The sequence below is a fragment of the Bidens hawaiensis genome, unplaced genomic scaffold (genome assembly GCF_021521415.1).
Source record: "Bidens hawaiensis isolate Kalapana, Puna unplaced genomic scaffold, B.hawaiensis_p1.1 tig00059246_1, whole genome shotgun sequence".
NCBI classification, from domain to species: domain Eukaryota; kingdom Viridiplantae; phylum Streptophyta; class Magnoliopsida; order Asterales; family Asteraceae; genus Bidens; species Bidens hawaiensis.
Genome location: NW_027506437.1, coordinates 1 through 13,560, shown reverse-complemented (window position 1 = coordinate 13,560; position 13,560 = coordinate 1). Strand labels below are relative to the sequence as shown.

Genomic DNA, 13,560 nt, shown 5'->3' with positions numbered 1-13,560 from the left:
TGATTTACATATTATCGGGTTCGTCAAGTTAGTGCAGGCGAGGCACAAAAGATTATGGTTTGTATTGGTATGATACGTGCATACATATATAAGTTTTTGACCAAAAGTTTTCAAAAACAGATAATGGAAATTTAACCTTCATCAGAGTAGCCAACCCTCATTTCCTCTAATCAGAAGCCGCCACATCAGCTCTGTCAGCTGAGACATCTAGGATTTAGCCGATACTTTTGGTTGAGACTGGTAGGAAAGTGTTGGTTACTTGGCTGAGCCGGCTGAGTCTGCGTTTGTGGATGCTGACTAAGGCTTAGCCCCGTGTGCTATTGGGATGGCTAAACAAATGTCTATATTTGAAAATTTTGGTCAACGTTGACTGTTTTGGTAATTATTCTTGGCATTTATAAGATAAAGAGTAGTGGGCTAGCCTTTTAGGGTCACATGTTGGATAATTGAGAGAGGTAAGTGATTGAACCATGGGCTATCCTCCACTCATAGGGTCCGGAAATTGGGTCCGTGGCGAGAGAAACATGTACGTATACCAGTGATGGATCCAAGATTATTAATTATTTGGGACAAATACGAACTGGTAAAAACAGATCAAATTGTAACGGCAAACTACACGAGTGATATTGTGGAATCGTTAAATTACAAGAAAATTTTGTAAACACTTGAAAGTGTTTTCTTTTCTATGATACAAACTACACGAGTGTTCGAAAAATCATCATTAATTCAATTGAGCAAAATTTTGACTTTACAAGCTTTAGTACTGAAAATCACCTCTCTGTTACAAAGTATACCAAAAACTCTGTCTTGTTCATTTATTTCTTCCCATGTCTTCATCTTGACCTTTTGCTACATAGTACTCCTATCTTTTAAAAGGATGTTATGTTACCAAAATATAATCTTGTCATGTAATTGAATATGTAATGTAATGTAATGTAATTTAATTATTACCATCACTTGATATGCGTGTGACATTAATTCATTACACATAGTGACATAACTCAATATCCTAGCTATTATAAATTATTTTACCACTTTTAATACTTTAACATACATCAACCAAATATGATATAAATTAATAAACCATAACCATCAATCTTGATATTCTTAATTAAAGTTGTAACCACAACATCAAAATGCTAGCTGCAATAAAGTTTAAACTGCATTTTAAGTCTTAATATATAAAAAAGGTTCATAATAACTTTTAGTAGTCATTCAGTAGCCAAGTAGGAACTCATGGTTTGGAAGTGTACTTGTTCATCAACTGAGTCAACTCGGCATCATAGCCCGCCTCGATCTCCAGCTGTTCGTTCCAATGCCTGCTCTTCATTTCCGCTATCTTCTCTGCGTGTTTTTTCATCACTTTCTCCCTCTCTTCCTCAAACTCCTTCATTTCTTCAATCTTCAAATCCTTATTGAAGAGGTAGGTCACAGCAGAGCCCAGTTGGACCCGCAGACTCACCTCAAAGAGGGACGTCTGCGCAGTTGAACCCGCAAGACTCACCTTCAACAGGGACGTCTGCGCAAAGGCAAAACTCGCAACCCCTTGAAGAGGGACGTCTGCGCAGAAACCAACTGGGCCCGCAGGACCCACCATGCTCAGAGACGTGACGTCCTTACGCGCAGTACGCAAGCTGTTCCCGCAGGAAAAGCCTCCCAATGGTGAAGTACTCCGCCTGTTCCCGCAGCTGCGGATACAAGCCATCAGGGAAGGCTACCTGCGCAGCAAGGCTACACGCACAAGGCACTTAACTCTTAAATAATTCAGTAATGTCACCTGAAGGAGTGAGCAAGCCGGGAACACTCCCGCACAAAGCCGGGAAAACTCCCGCCCAAATAAGCCAGTCCGTACGTTACTGGAGGATCTTTTGTACTGTACCTGACGAGGTATGGACAAAAGATCTGACCAAAGATACGACAGCTCACTGACAACAGTATGACGAGCAGCACGCTCTTGTACTGTATGTCACTATTAGCCGCTGCATACTCACCAACCTGTCGGAGGACGTGCATAGCCTGCAGTTGGTGGAACAGGAATAGTACACAGCCGGCCTGGTCACTATCAGCCGCTGCCTACCCACCAACCACCAGCATGGCATGTGCGTAGCCCACAGTTGGCAGAACAGGAACACTATTCAGCAGGCTGTACCTGCTTGGAAACCTACCTTCGGCTATAAATACTCCAACACCTTGGAATGGTATCATCTGATCTGATCTGATCTCATATCTCATATCTTGATATATTACCTGATATCTGCTCTAGTCATTCTCTTAATATACACTTATATTCAAGAGCAATCTAGTCTGATTCTCACGCCGGAGGGTGGTCACAAGGAGGTACCCCCCCTTCTCAGTGAAGAGCTCACGGTGTCTGTTTTGCAGGTTATCAGAAGAACCATCTTCGCCGGATCTAACCCCTCGTGGGAAACATCTATTTAACCACCAGATTGTCCATAATCTGCCCAGGGTCGATTAGTGTTTCTTCATTGGCGCCATCCGTGCATAAAAGCTAGAACTAATTTATTCAGTTTTTTCAAACTTCTGGAAAGATGGTTAAGGTTACTCCGTTGCCAAAGCCAGCGAATAACCAAGAAACACCAGTAACCACAACCCCAGCTACTGGGGGGAACACCGGCGAATACACACATTTTACGAACACTACCCCGGTTACCCGAGCCAGGGCAAGTGCAGTAAACAATCCTCCCCTGGGATTCATTGATACCCAGGTGGAAAGACAACAGACGAGGCCCCCCGCTAAACACTTGAACAAGTTAAAGCGTGGGCGGAAAAACGTCAAAGGGAATTCCAAGCTGAGTTGGATGAACGCTTGCGTTCACTCCAACAGGCTGACGAATTCGGAAGCACTCAAAAGCTCAACATGAGCAATGAGTGCGAGTACTTGGACGATGATTCGGAGGAATCCGACACCGACGCAAACCCTCGCCATAGGGCGAAAGGGAAGCGTAAGGAAACGGACTTCCAATCGAGAAGGAATTTTGGAGAAACCTTCAAACCAAAAAACGCGGGTGGAAACCCATGTGACTTCTCTAAAGCCTTCACACCAAACGCTGCAAATGCGGGAACCTCCAAGTTTGCAAGGGACATTGCGGAAGCAATCGCCCCAAGAAGTGCCAAACAGATGTCAAACATCGGCACCTATGATGGTATATCTGACCCAGACGATCATTTGAACAGATTCATAGCGGGGGCAACCGTCAGCAACTGGACGGAACCCACGTGGTGTTATATGTTCCAGATGACGCTGGTTGGAGCAGCCAGAGCGTGGTTCGATCGTCTACCGGTCCACCACATCTACGATTGGGCAGGCTTCCAACAGAAGTTTAGCCAACACTTCAGCCAACAAAGAAAGTATACCGAAGAGCAATGGACAATCCTCAATTGCATTCGAGAGGAAGATGAATCTTTGCTAGACTTCATCACTCGCTTCAACTCAAAGAAGCTAAGTCTGGGTAATATTAGCGAATATCTTGTTCGCGCTGCTTTCATCCAGGGCACAAAAGACCCAGAGCTCATCCGCACCTTAACGGGTAAAGATGGCATGCCATCCACATGGGATGCCATCATGACAGCAGCTAAACGTTTCGCGGAAACGGAAAAGCAACTGGGTAGAGATCTTCCCCAAAGCACAAACCTCTACACCCAGAAAACAAGAGAAAACAATGTCCTTACCACCCGACTAAACAAAAAAAGGAAGCTAGGCATTTGGCAGTCAAGGGTAAACTTTGACACTTCATCCGGCTCGCACCCTCGGTTAGGCGGAAAGGATAACATGCAGTCGTCGAACCGGAACTCCAAATGGACGCCACTCACCAAAAGCGTCACCGAGATATTCGACACCGAGAGACTCCCATGGCCAAAGGCTCCAATAATCCGAGAGCGTCACAACGCTGATCAGAGCAAATTCTGTGACTTCCACAGGACAAGAGGCCACAACACCGAGGAATGAGTAGACTTGAAGGACATCGTCGAAGCATTGTCAGAGATGGGACGCTCACGCACCTCGTGGCGTAATGAACGCTGAGCAGGCTAATGCATGTAGAACCCCAGTTGGGGAAAACACGAATAAAACTGCAGCTTCAATATCGGAGATTACATACTGCGTAAACAACGAGATTCCGAACCAAGTGCATATCGGCTCGAAAGGCTCGATGACACTCCCAAGAACATGGAATGGAGCTCAATTACACAGTCTGCATGTAGATCAATTCCAAACTTGTAAAAGAAAAGGCCCAGAGCCACTTTTAATGGAAATGATTCTCCTTATCACATTGACGCTGATGGTCTTACATTTATGCTTAATGAGCTTTCCACACTGATATGCCGGTCTTCACCGCATACATAAGTGGGAAAACAAGTCGTTGCATGTGGAAGGCGGCAAAACCCGCATAAACACAGAACGATAAATTTCTAAACACAAAAAACGACAAACCTTCACGCAGGTCAGTCATGAAGTTCGGTCATCCCACTAAATGAAATTGCCGGTCCTACCCGCACAAATCATGATAGAGGAAACCGAACCTATTGACAACCGCGCATGGAACGGTTAATTTATTCAAAACACTGATATGCCGGTTTTCACCGCATAAATAAGTGTGAAGAAATCGTTGCGTGTGGAAGGCGGCAAAACCCGCATAAACACAAAAAACGGCAAACCTTCACGCAGGTCAGTCATAGGTGAAGTTCGGTCATCCCACTAAATGAAGTGCCGGGCCTAACCGCACAAATCATGATAGAGGAAACGGAACTTTAACCTATTGACAACCGCGCGTCGAACGGTTAACTTATTCAGAACACTTAGAAAATATCTTCAAGGAAAAAATGAGGAAAACCTCCACGCAGGTCAGATATAGGTAAAGTTTAGCCATCCTACTAAGTGCAAGTGACGGTCTTACCCGCACAATCACGAAAGAGGAAGGAAAACTTTAACCTATTATCGGCCACGTTAATGGGTTAACTTATTAAAAGTACTTAAGAAATTGCTAAGTTAAACTAAAGTATGCACAAGCGAATCATATATTGTTTATGCGGCAAAACAAGTGCCAAATTAAATTATAATATGCATGAGCAAGTCGTATAACGTTTATAAAGCAAGAGTGACGGTCCTAACCGCACAAAGGATTTACATTCTATAAAAATTCAAGTATTACAAGAATGGCCGGGTATCTACCCGCCTACAAGAGTGTAAATCTATACAAAAACATAAACCTATCCTAACAGTGGAAAGGGATCTAAAGGTTCAAGCTTCAGGACCACTTCCTCCAAACCCACTTGTACCCGCACCATCACTTGGCTGTGGCGGTTCAAGGAAGGTCTTGAGAATGGTTAACCCATCATCAGTAGCAGCAACTTCGTTCACCTTCTCCACCACTGGATGCGGGAAGGCAGCATACTGGTTCACTGCTTGGTCATAAGCAGCTTCAGTATCCACATCATATAAAGGGAAGTTGGAAGGTGGGATGCCCTTCTCAACGAACCCTAGACCAAGCAGGAAGCCTGCCTTTTCCCCATCCTCATGAGAAGCGTTGAGGGCTGCGCTCATGGCATCGTCGTATGATGTGTCCGTGAAGACCTGATGCACAACCTACAAAACAAAATACAAGTATCAAAACCTTTTCTAAGTATAAAGAAAAGCGTGAAGACATTATGAAGCTAAGCTTACCTGCGACAACACTTCTCGTAGAAGCCATTCCTTGGTAACCAGAGCCTCCTGGAGGGCAGCTTGAGCTTGGTTACGGGCGCGCTCGGCTTCATTTTTATTAAGGTTGGCAAGCAACACTTCTTTAGCCGAAGCCTCTTCGATGCCCTTAAGCTTACGCTCAGTATGGTCAAGCACGCCCCTCTGGTCCAAGATCTCCTGGAGCTTCTTGGCGTCTTCCATGGCCAAGGCATCATGAGCCTGTTGGAGCCTCTCTAGTTTGGCTTTAAGTTCCTCATTCTCGAGACGTAGAGGCTCAGCAACAGCTTCAGCCTTGGTGGCCCTCTCAGTTGCGTTCCGTGCAGTCTCCTTAGCCAGCCGAAGCTGTTCGTTAACAGCTTGGGCAGCCTTGGAACGGGCCTCGAGACGGGCCTGAACTTCAACCTCAAGGGCCTTGAAGGCCTTCTCCTTCTCTGCAACATCAGCGGAGAGCCTCCTGTTCTCCTCTCGGACAGCCCGCGAGCTACTTCTTGGATCCGAGCTGCCTTTAACTTGTCGTTTTCACGACAAAGCAGCTCAACGCGCGGCTGCATCCGGGCTAGGAGAATCCGGAGCTCATTTGTCAACCTACCCTCCTGGTAGCTTGACATTGCTTCCCCCAGCGCCCCCCTTGGGGCGGCGTGGCGCGCCCACTCGACGCATTCTATAGGCGTTTGAAGGGTTGTTCCTCGGCGGATGTTCCATCGTGGAACATACACTTCATTGGAATCCGACACTGCAAAAGCAAAAAGCAGTTAGGAAAAAATGATAAAAAATATATATATATATAGAAATAATAAAAGGCCAAAATAACCCTACGCACCTGTAGGGTCGACGACAGGCCTGTAGCCGCCAAACCTATCACCCGAACCTAACGAATATCCATCCAAGAGGTCAGGCAGATGGGAAGGAGACAGAGATTGGCTTGACGCCCCAACCCCGGACATACCTGAAGGACCGGCCGTAGTCGCCGGCGCCGGAGGAGGCATTGCGGAGGCCGCCGTGGTAGAAACCAACGGAGGTGAACTCACCGGAGGTGAACTCACAACCGCGGCCGCGGCTGTGGAAGAATCCACAGAAACACTCACCGCCGGCTCAGTGAAGGAATCAGTGAATATGGCACTGACAGCCGGCGGAGACGTCGTTACAGTTGGAACAGTTGGCTCAACCGGGTGAGCAACTGAACCAACTGAAGCAGGCGCAATCGCCTGGGTCATCGCCTCAGGTAGGTTGACCAAGCCTACCGTCATGGGTCCGGAGGTGCTCCCCGCTCCACCCTGGAATGCGGTAGCATCCACGCCTGCACAAAGAAGATATATAAGTATAATGGCGGAAAGATATGAAGTTAAAAGTAAAGGAAGTTTGTACTTACGAGTCCTTTTGAGCTTGAAGGTGCGAACGGGCGGGGACGAACCCGATGGATCCGGCCTCTTCATACCGGTCACCGTCGTCGTCCTGGGCTGCTCGGAGGTGACAGTCGTCTCAGCCTCCGGAGCAGTGGTCTCAACACCACCTGGGTTCCCCGCCGCCTCCTCGCTCTCGGTCTCCGAGTTTGACCGGTTCCCCTGATCGGCGGTGGAGGCAACCTTCGCCTTGCCCTTTCCGCCAGCAGCCTTCTTCTTCCGCGTCAAGAAAGGACCGTCTGCGGATTCCTCATCAGAAGATGACAGAATTAGAGGAATTCCAGCAGAGGTTTCAGCATTGAGAGGGCGGGGGTTAAATAACTCCTTACCTGGCCGCGTGACGCTAAGAATCGGGTGGCCCGGCGGGTAGACCTCCACAAACCGATCCCTCGTTTGCTCCAGGATGGGCAACTCGTTTTCATCAAGAGCACGGGTACCCATCCGAGCGGGACCATCAGCTTCCCGCGGATACAGAAGCGATTGCAAATTGTTTCCCTCTGAAAACAAAAGAAAAAACAGTTTAGCGGAAAAACCCTAAATCAGCAAAAAGATGTGAAGCATACCGTAAGGGATAGAGTTCAAACCGTATTCAAGGACGATGGGAATCTGCGGTGCCTCCGCCCCAGCATTCTTCCACACCCGGCTCATCCCGAGCATCACCATCCCGGACTCCGCAAATCGGTAAACCGGAGACTGGATCTGGGAAATCTTGGCGAACCATTCCGCCTCCTCATAGTTGGAGGCGTGAAGGTTCGGGAGAGCTCTCCCGTTCTTAAACGTCATCGCTATCGGGACGACGCGAGCGGAGATATAAAAGAACTCCCGCTTCCATGACCGAAGACTGCGCTCGGTTGCGCAGATCTTCAGACCCTTGATCCGATTAACCAAGGTGTACCACCCCTGGATGCACCTCCAGGAGTAGAAGGTCATCAACCGATCAACGTGGGGCTCCACACTCAGAATGAGGCACACCCACTCAAAGTGGCGGATCTTGCCGATCGCCATCGGGTGTAGCTCCGTCAAATGCACACCGTGCCTCTCCAAGACACGGTATACAAACTTCGTCAATGGGAACCTGAGATTCCCATAAACGAAGAATGCAGCATACACCCCTATTTTGCCCTTGGAGGCATCGTACACCGTCTGGTGTGGTTCCGGAAACTCAGGCTCGAACGGCTCGAGCATGACATCTGGACGATGTACTGATAAAGCTCGGTGGGAAGAGCACACTGGCATTCGCCAGCAGTGCTCTTATCGTCTTTATCAGACGTAGACGTCGGGATCTCGACGTACACGTCAGGTTCCTCGGCGGCAGCCTCAAAATCGTGAGTAGAAGACATGGTTTGGAGGTAAAGAAAAACGATTTCAGGAGAATGCTTGGCAGAAAGTTAAGAGTATTTGCCGGAAATCGTTTAGAAGAAGAAGAGAAAAGTGAGTGTGGATTAAGATGCACCCTCTCCCCCTTTATATACTCATCGCGATAAATGCGATGAATTTAATGCGGAAGAGAGAGAAATCGCAGGTGTAATGAAACTATGACACGTGGCAAAGACCAAGCTGGCAACAGCTGTTGAAGGACGCACGCCATAAATTTCGCGGCCACGCGCCCGAAAAATCGCGCCCACGCGCCTGAAAAAGCGACTGGAATGACCATGTACTGTCACGTCGCCATAACTTCCTGCACGTCCTGACACTGTCAGAAGAAACCGTCGGACGACGTTTCAACAGTTTGGACTGTTCTTATCCTTTCACCAACTCTTCGAATTTCAAAAAGATTCAAAAAGATTCAAAAGTAAGCGGGAGTATACCCCTTACCTTGGCAACCAAGTAACTATAAGACAGGTGCGAGTACAGTGTCAAGGCAAAACCCTTCACATACTTAGCACCCGCAGGGAATTGAAGCCAGGAATACCTTGGAAGTAAAGTAACTATAAGACGAGTGCGGGTACAGTGTCAAGGCGAAACCCTTCACATACCTAGCACTCCGCAGGGAATTGAAACCAAGAAGGATCTTCTCGGCCATGCTTGCGGAAACGGGAATAACATCCCCGCATAGCGGGACGTCGAGAACTAGATTGTTTGAAGCTCCAAGATGGAATTGGTTGTTTTAACATAATTGAGCACTATGTTCAAAACTACCAAAACCTCATGGAGAATCTACACAAGTGGAACTCAACGCTCCTGACTTGCGAGGAGGTTACACACCTACCCGCATCATACCCAAAGATCAAGCAGAAAAGTCGGGAATTTCTACACGTGACATTAGGACTTCCGCGGGAAGAATCCCCATGGAAAACCTTAACTAAACCCTTTTCAAAACCCTTTGCTTAAGTCAAAAAGTTCACCTCATTAACAATTCATGAGAAGAACATTGGACTGGGGGGACTTGAAGAGGTAGGTCCCAGCAGAGCCCAGTTGGACCCGCAGACTCACCTCAAAGAGGGACGTCTGCGCAGTTGAACCCGCAAGACTCACCTTCAACAGGGACGTCTGCGCAAAGGCTAAACTCGCAACCCCTTGAAGAGGGACGTCTGCGCAGAAACCAACTGGGCCCGCAGGACCCACCATGCTCAGAGACGTGACGTCCTTACGCGCAGTACGCAAGCTGTTCCCGCAGGAAAAGCCTCCCAATGGTGAAGTACTCCGCCTGTTCCCGCAGCTGCGGATACAAGCCATCAGGGAAGGCTACCTGCGCAGCAAGGCTACACGCACAAGGCACTTAACTCTTAAATAATTCAGTAATGTCACCTGAAGGAGTGAGCAAGCCGGGAACACTCCCGCACAAAGCCGGGAAAACTCCCGCCCAAATAAGCCAGTCCGTACGTTACTGGAGGATCTTTTGTACTATACAAGACGAGGTATGGACAAAAGATCTGACCAAAGATACGACAGCTCACTGACAACAGTATGACGAGCAGCACGCTCTTGTATTGTATGTCACTATTAGCCGCTGCCTACTCACCAACCTGTCGGAGGACGTGCATAGCCTGCAGTTGGTGGAACAGGAATAGTACACAGCCGGCCTGGTCACTATCAGCCGCTGCCTACCCACCAACCACCAGCATGGCATGTGCGTAGCCCACAGTTGGCAGAATAGGAACACTATTCAGCAGGCTGTACCTGCTTGGAAACCTACATTCGGCTATAAATACTCCAACACCTTGGAATGGTATCATCTGATCTGATCTGATCTCATATCTCATATCTTGATATATTACCTGATATCTGCTCTAGTCATTCTCTTAATATACACTTATATTCAAGAGCAATCTAGTCTGATTCTCACGCCGGAGGGTGGTCACAGGGAGGTACCCCCCCCCCCTTCTCAGTGACGAGCTCACGGTGTCTGTTTTGCAGGTTATCAGAAGAACCATCTTCGCCGGATCTAACCCCTCGTGGGAAACATCTATTTAACCCCCAGATTGTCCATAATCTGCCGGGGGTCGATTAGTGTTTCTTCACCTATATATAGTATATACAAATTAACAAATACCATAATTCCAGTAATAATAATAATAATAATTATAATATTCTATAAAAACTATGAAAGACAATACCTCTTCAGAGGATCCACATCGACAGTCACGCGCTCTTCCTGCTTCATCTGATCAAAACGGCCTTCTTTTGCATTCCTCGCGTCTTGGATCACCTTCAGTTGGTCTTTAAAAAATTGTTCTTGGTAATCCATCTAATACAAATCACACATTCACATATGAATACTTAACTTAATAACATAAAATCACATAAAAAAATTAGCAACTTGTAACTTGTTTTATATATAGAAAAAAAAAAAAAAAAAAAAAACCTCTTCTTGTTTCTGTTCATGATACTGCTGCGTTCTCTCCCTCACGATGCGCTTTTGTTTCTCACTTTCCCTCAGTCGTTGAGATAATATTCCATACGACTCTTCAAGCGCTTTTGAATGCATCTTTTCTTTCACAACTCTGTTTTTGTAATAATGCAGCTGCTGGTTATCCTAATTCATTTGCTTCAACTGGTTCACAACCTTTTCTTGGTACGAAACCATCTCGAATTTCAACTTTGATTTCCCTAAACAAACATTAGATTAAAAAAAAAAAGTCAACTGCAAGTCAAATGATTGAGAATAAATCATAATACAAAGAAAGAACGGTGCAGACCGTGAGAGTGCTTATTAAAGAGATCCATATCACTTTTTGTTGCCATGTAACCGTATAGCTTTCGTTTGCCTCCGGGATAGAACAGAATAGGGCGACGATCCCATGTGTCTCGGTTCGCGCCTTCGTCTTCAAAATGCTTGCTCAGTCGTTCAGCCTCCGTGTATCCAACGGCTGAGGCTTCAAAGATGAGCAAACTCATACCCATGTGGCCTCTTGGCCCGTATGAGTGGCGGGTCTTCGCTGCTGCGTATGACCCGAAGTAGTCAAGAAGCTCCTGGTTTCCCATTCCTATCCACTGCAAATAATAATAATAATAATAATAATAATAATAATAATAATAATCAATCAATATCAATCAATCAATCATACCCAGTAAAATCCCACCGACAGCAGAGCTATAGGTAGGGTCTGGGGAGGGTGGGATGTAGGCACACCGTACCTCTATCCAAAGGAATAAAGAGGTGGCTTCCAGAGAGACCCTCGGCTCTAAGAACATGTGTATGAAGCAAAAAAAGGAAATCAAAGTTTAACAGTTATATAAAAAACTACTACTAATTATAATAATATTAATAAAAAGGTCACAGTTTAACCGCAATATAAAAGCTAATAATAATAATAATAAAGTATGTAAGGGAAATACCATTATGGTATGTGACCTAAATAAGTTAAGTCTAAGCCCTAAGGTATTCAATTCTCTCTAAAAATCCTTAACTTTAATTCTACTTCTCCACGAATTCCTATCCTCAACCATGTCCTCAGAGAGGTTTAGGTCTATCAAATCATGCCTAATCCTCTCATCCCAAGTCAATTTCGGTCGTCCTCTATAGTAATGTTTTCTACGGATCTAACAGGATTCGTCGTCTGTCTTCTCTTTACATGTCCAAACCATCTCAATCTCCACTCTCTTATCTTGTCTGCTATGTTCGCCACCCCTAATCTCTCGCGAAGCACAACGTTTCTTATTCTGTCTAGCCTTGTGTGCCCACACATCCAACGTAGCATTCTCATTTCTGCTACCTCAATCTTCCGCACTTGTGCCTTCTTGATGGCCCAATAATCTGTTCCATATAGCATTGCAGGTCTAACTGCCACCCTATAGAATTTTCCCTTCAGATTAGTCGGGAAACTCTTGTCGCATAATATACCTGTGGCTGCTTTCCATCTACACCATCCTACCTGAACTCGGTGGGTCACATCACTCTTGTCGCATAATCATAATCATAATCATAATAATGATGATGATATTATACCTTATCATTGTCATCCTGTTCAAGCTGAGTATTCATAATAACAACCATTGGTGGCCAAACTATCTCCTTATCTTTGACCACTTCATTCAATCCTTTCCATTGACCGTATGACTCGCCGACTGGATTAATCGTAGCTCCCCTTATATGCAACTCTTCCTCCAAAACGACAGCAAGATCTCTATGAATCTTGACTCGTTTGGACCCTTTTGTTTTCGTGTGTGTGATTAGTGACAGCAGGCTCTTGTACCAGTCAATAGCACCCGGCCCGTTCTGGCAAGCAGGGCAATGCCACTGCCTTGTTGGCTCATTGATCTGTTCCAGAGTCAAAGTATCCAAAGTCTCGAAAAACGCAGCGTACCAGCGGTTCTTCTTCCGTTCCTCGTGCGTTTTCGGGATTTCATCTGAGTCATACTCGTCATTCAGAATATCATCATCGGAATCATCATCATCGATTTCCTCATTTTGATCGTCGTCTTCAACAACAGGTTGAGGATTCGGAATAATAATATTATTATTATGATTATTAATATTATTTCCCGGCTGCCTCGAATTCCAGTTCCATCCACTCTGCAGTGGTGGAGGGATTGCACCAGGACGGGCTGCCCACGCATTATATGGAGCCTGTACTGGTGCATCGACCCCTACGCCTGTTCTTTGAGCACCAGGTGGGCCCCATGGGTTCGGTTTGGTAGCAGCAGTGGCGGCTCCAGCTCTTTTCTTTTTGGGCAACATCTCCCAACCACCACCCTGGTTGGAACCCAGGTTCACATGTTGGACCGCTTGGTTCAACTGGTTAACATCAAAGTTAGACGCACCGACTATGTTTTTCCCTTTGTTGGACTGACCAGTACTGCCTCCTCTGTTGGAACTCATCTGCAAATAATTTCACCAACATCAATTCGGTTTTTATACATAACCAAAACCAAACTTTGGCTAATATATTAGACTTCACATAATGAGTCAGCTGTCAGCCAACTTTTTGCTTAGAAATGCATAAAATGAAGATATAAATACATGAAATGGAGGTATAAAAGCTATAAATACATGAAAATAGAGGTGCAAAAGCTTGAAAT

General features: G+C 46.1%; 1 protein-coding gene across 1 annotated transcript; it reads right to left on the bottom strand.

The window, feature by feature from the left end:
• Positions 1 to 10,656: 10,656 nt before the first annotated feature.
• LOC143617841 (protein SUPPRESSOR OF GENE SILENCING 3 homolog) lies at positions 10,657 to 13,360 on the bottom strand (the record flags this gene model as incomplete). The annotated part of the gene is made up of 4 exons (XM_077090265.1): positions 10,657 to 10,786; positions 10,904 to 11,148; positions 11,238 to 11,532; positions 12,488 to 13,360. Coding segments are annotated over 3 exons (1,242 nt in total), but the record flags the coding sequence as incomplete, so codon positions are not given.
• Between the last annotated feature and the right edge of the window lie 200 nt (positions 13,361 to 13,560).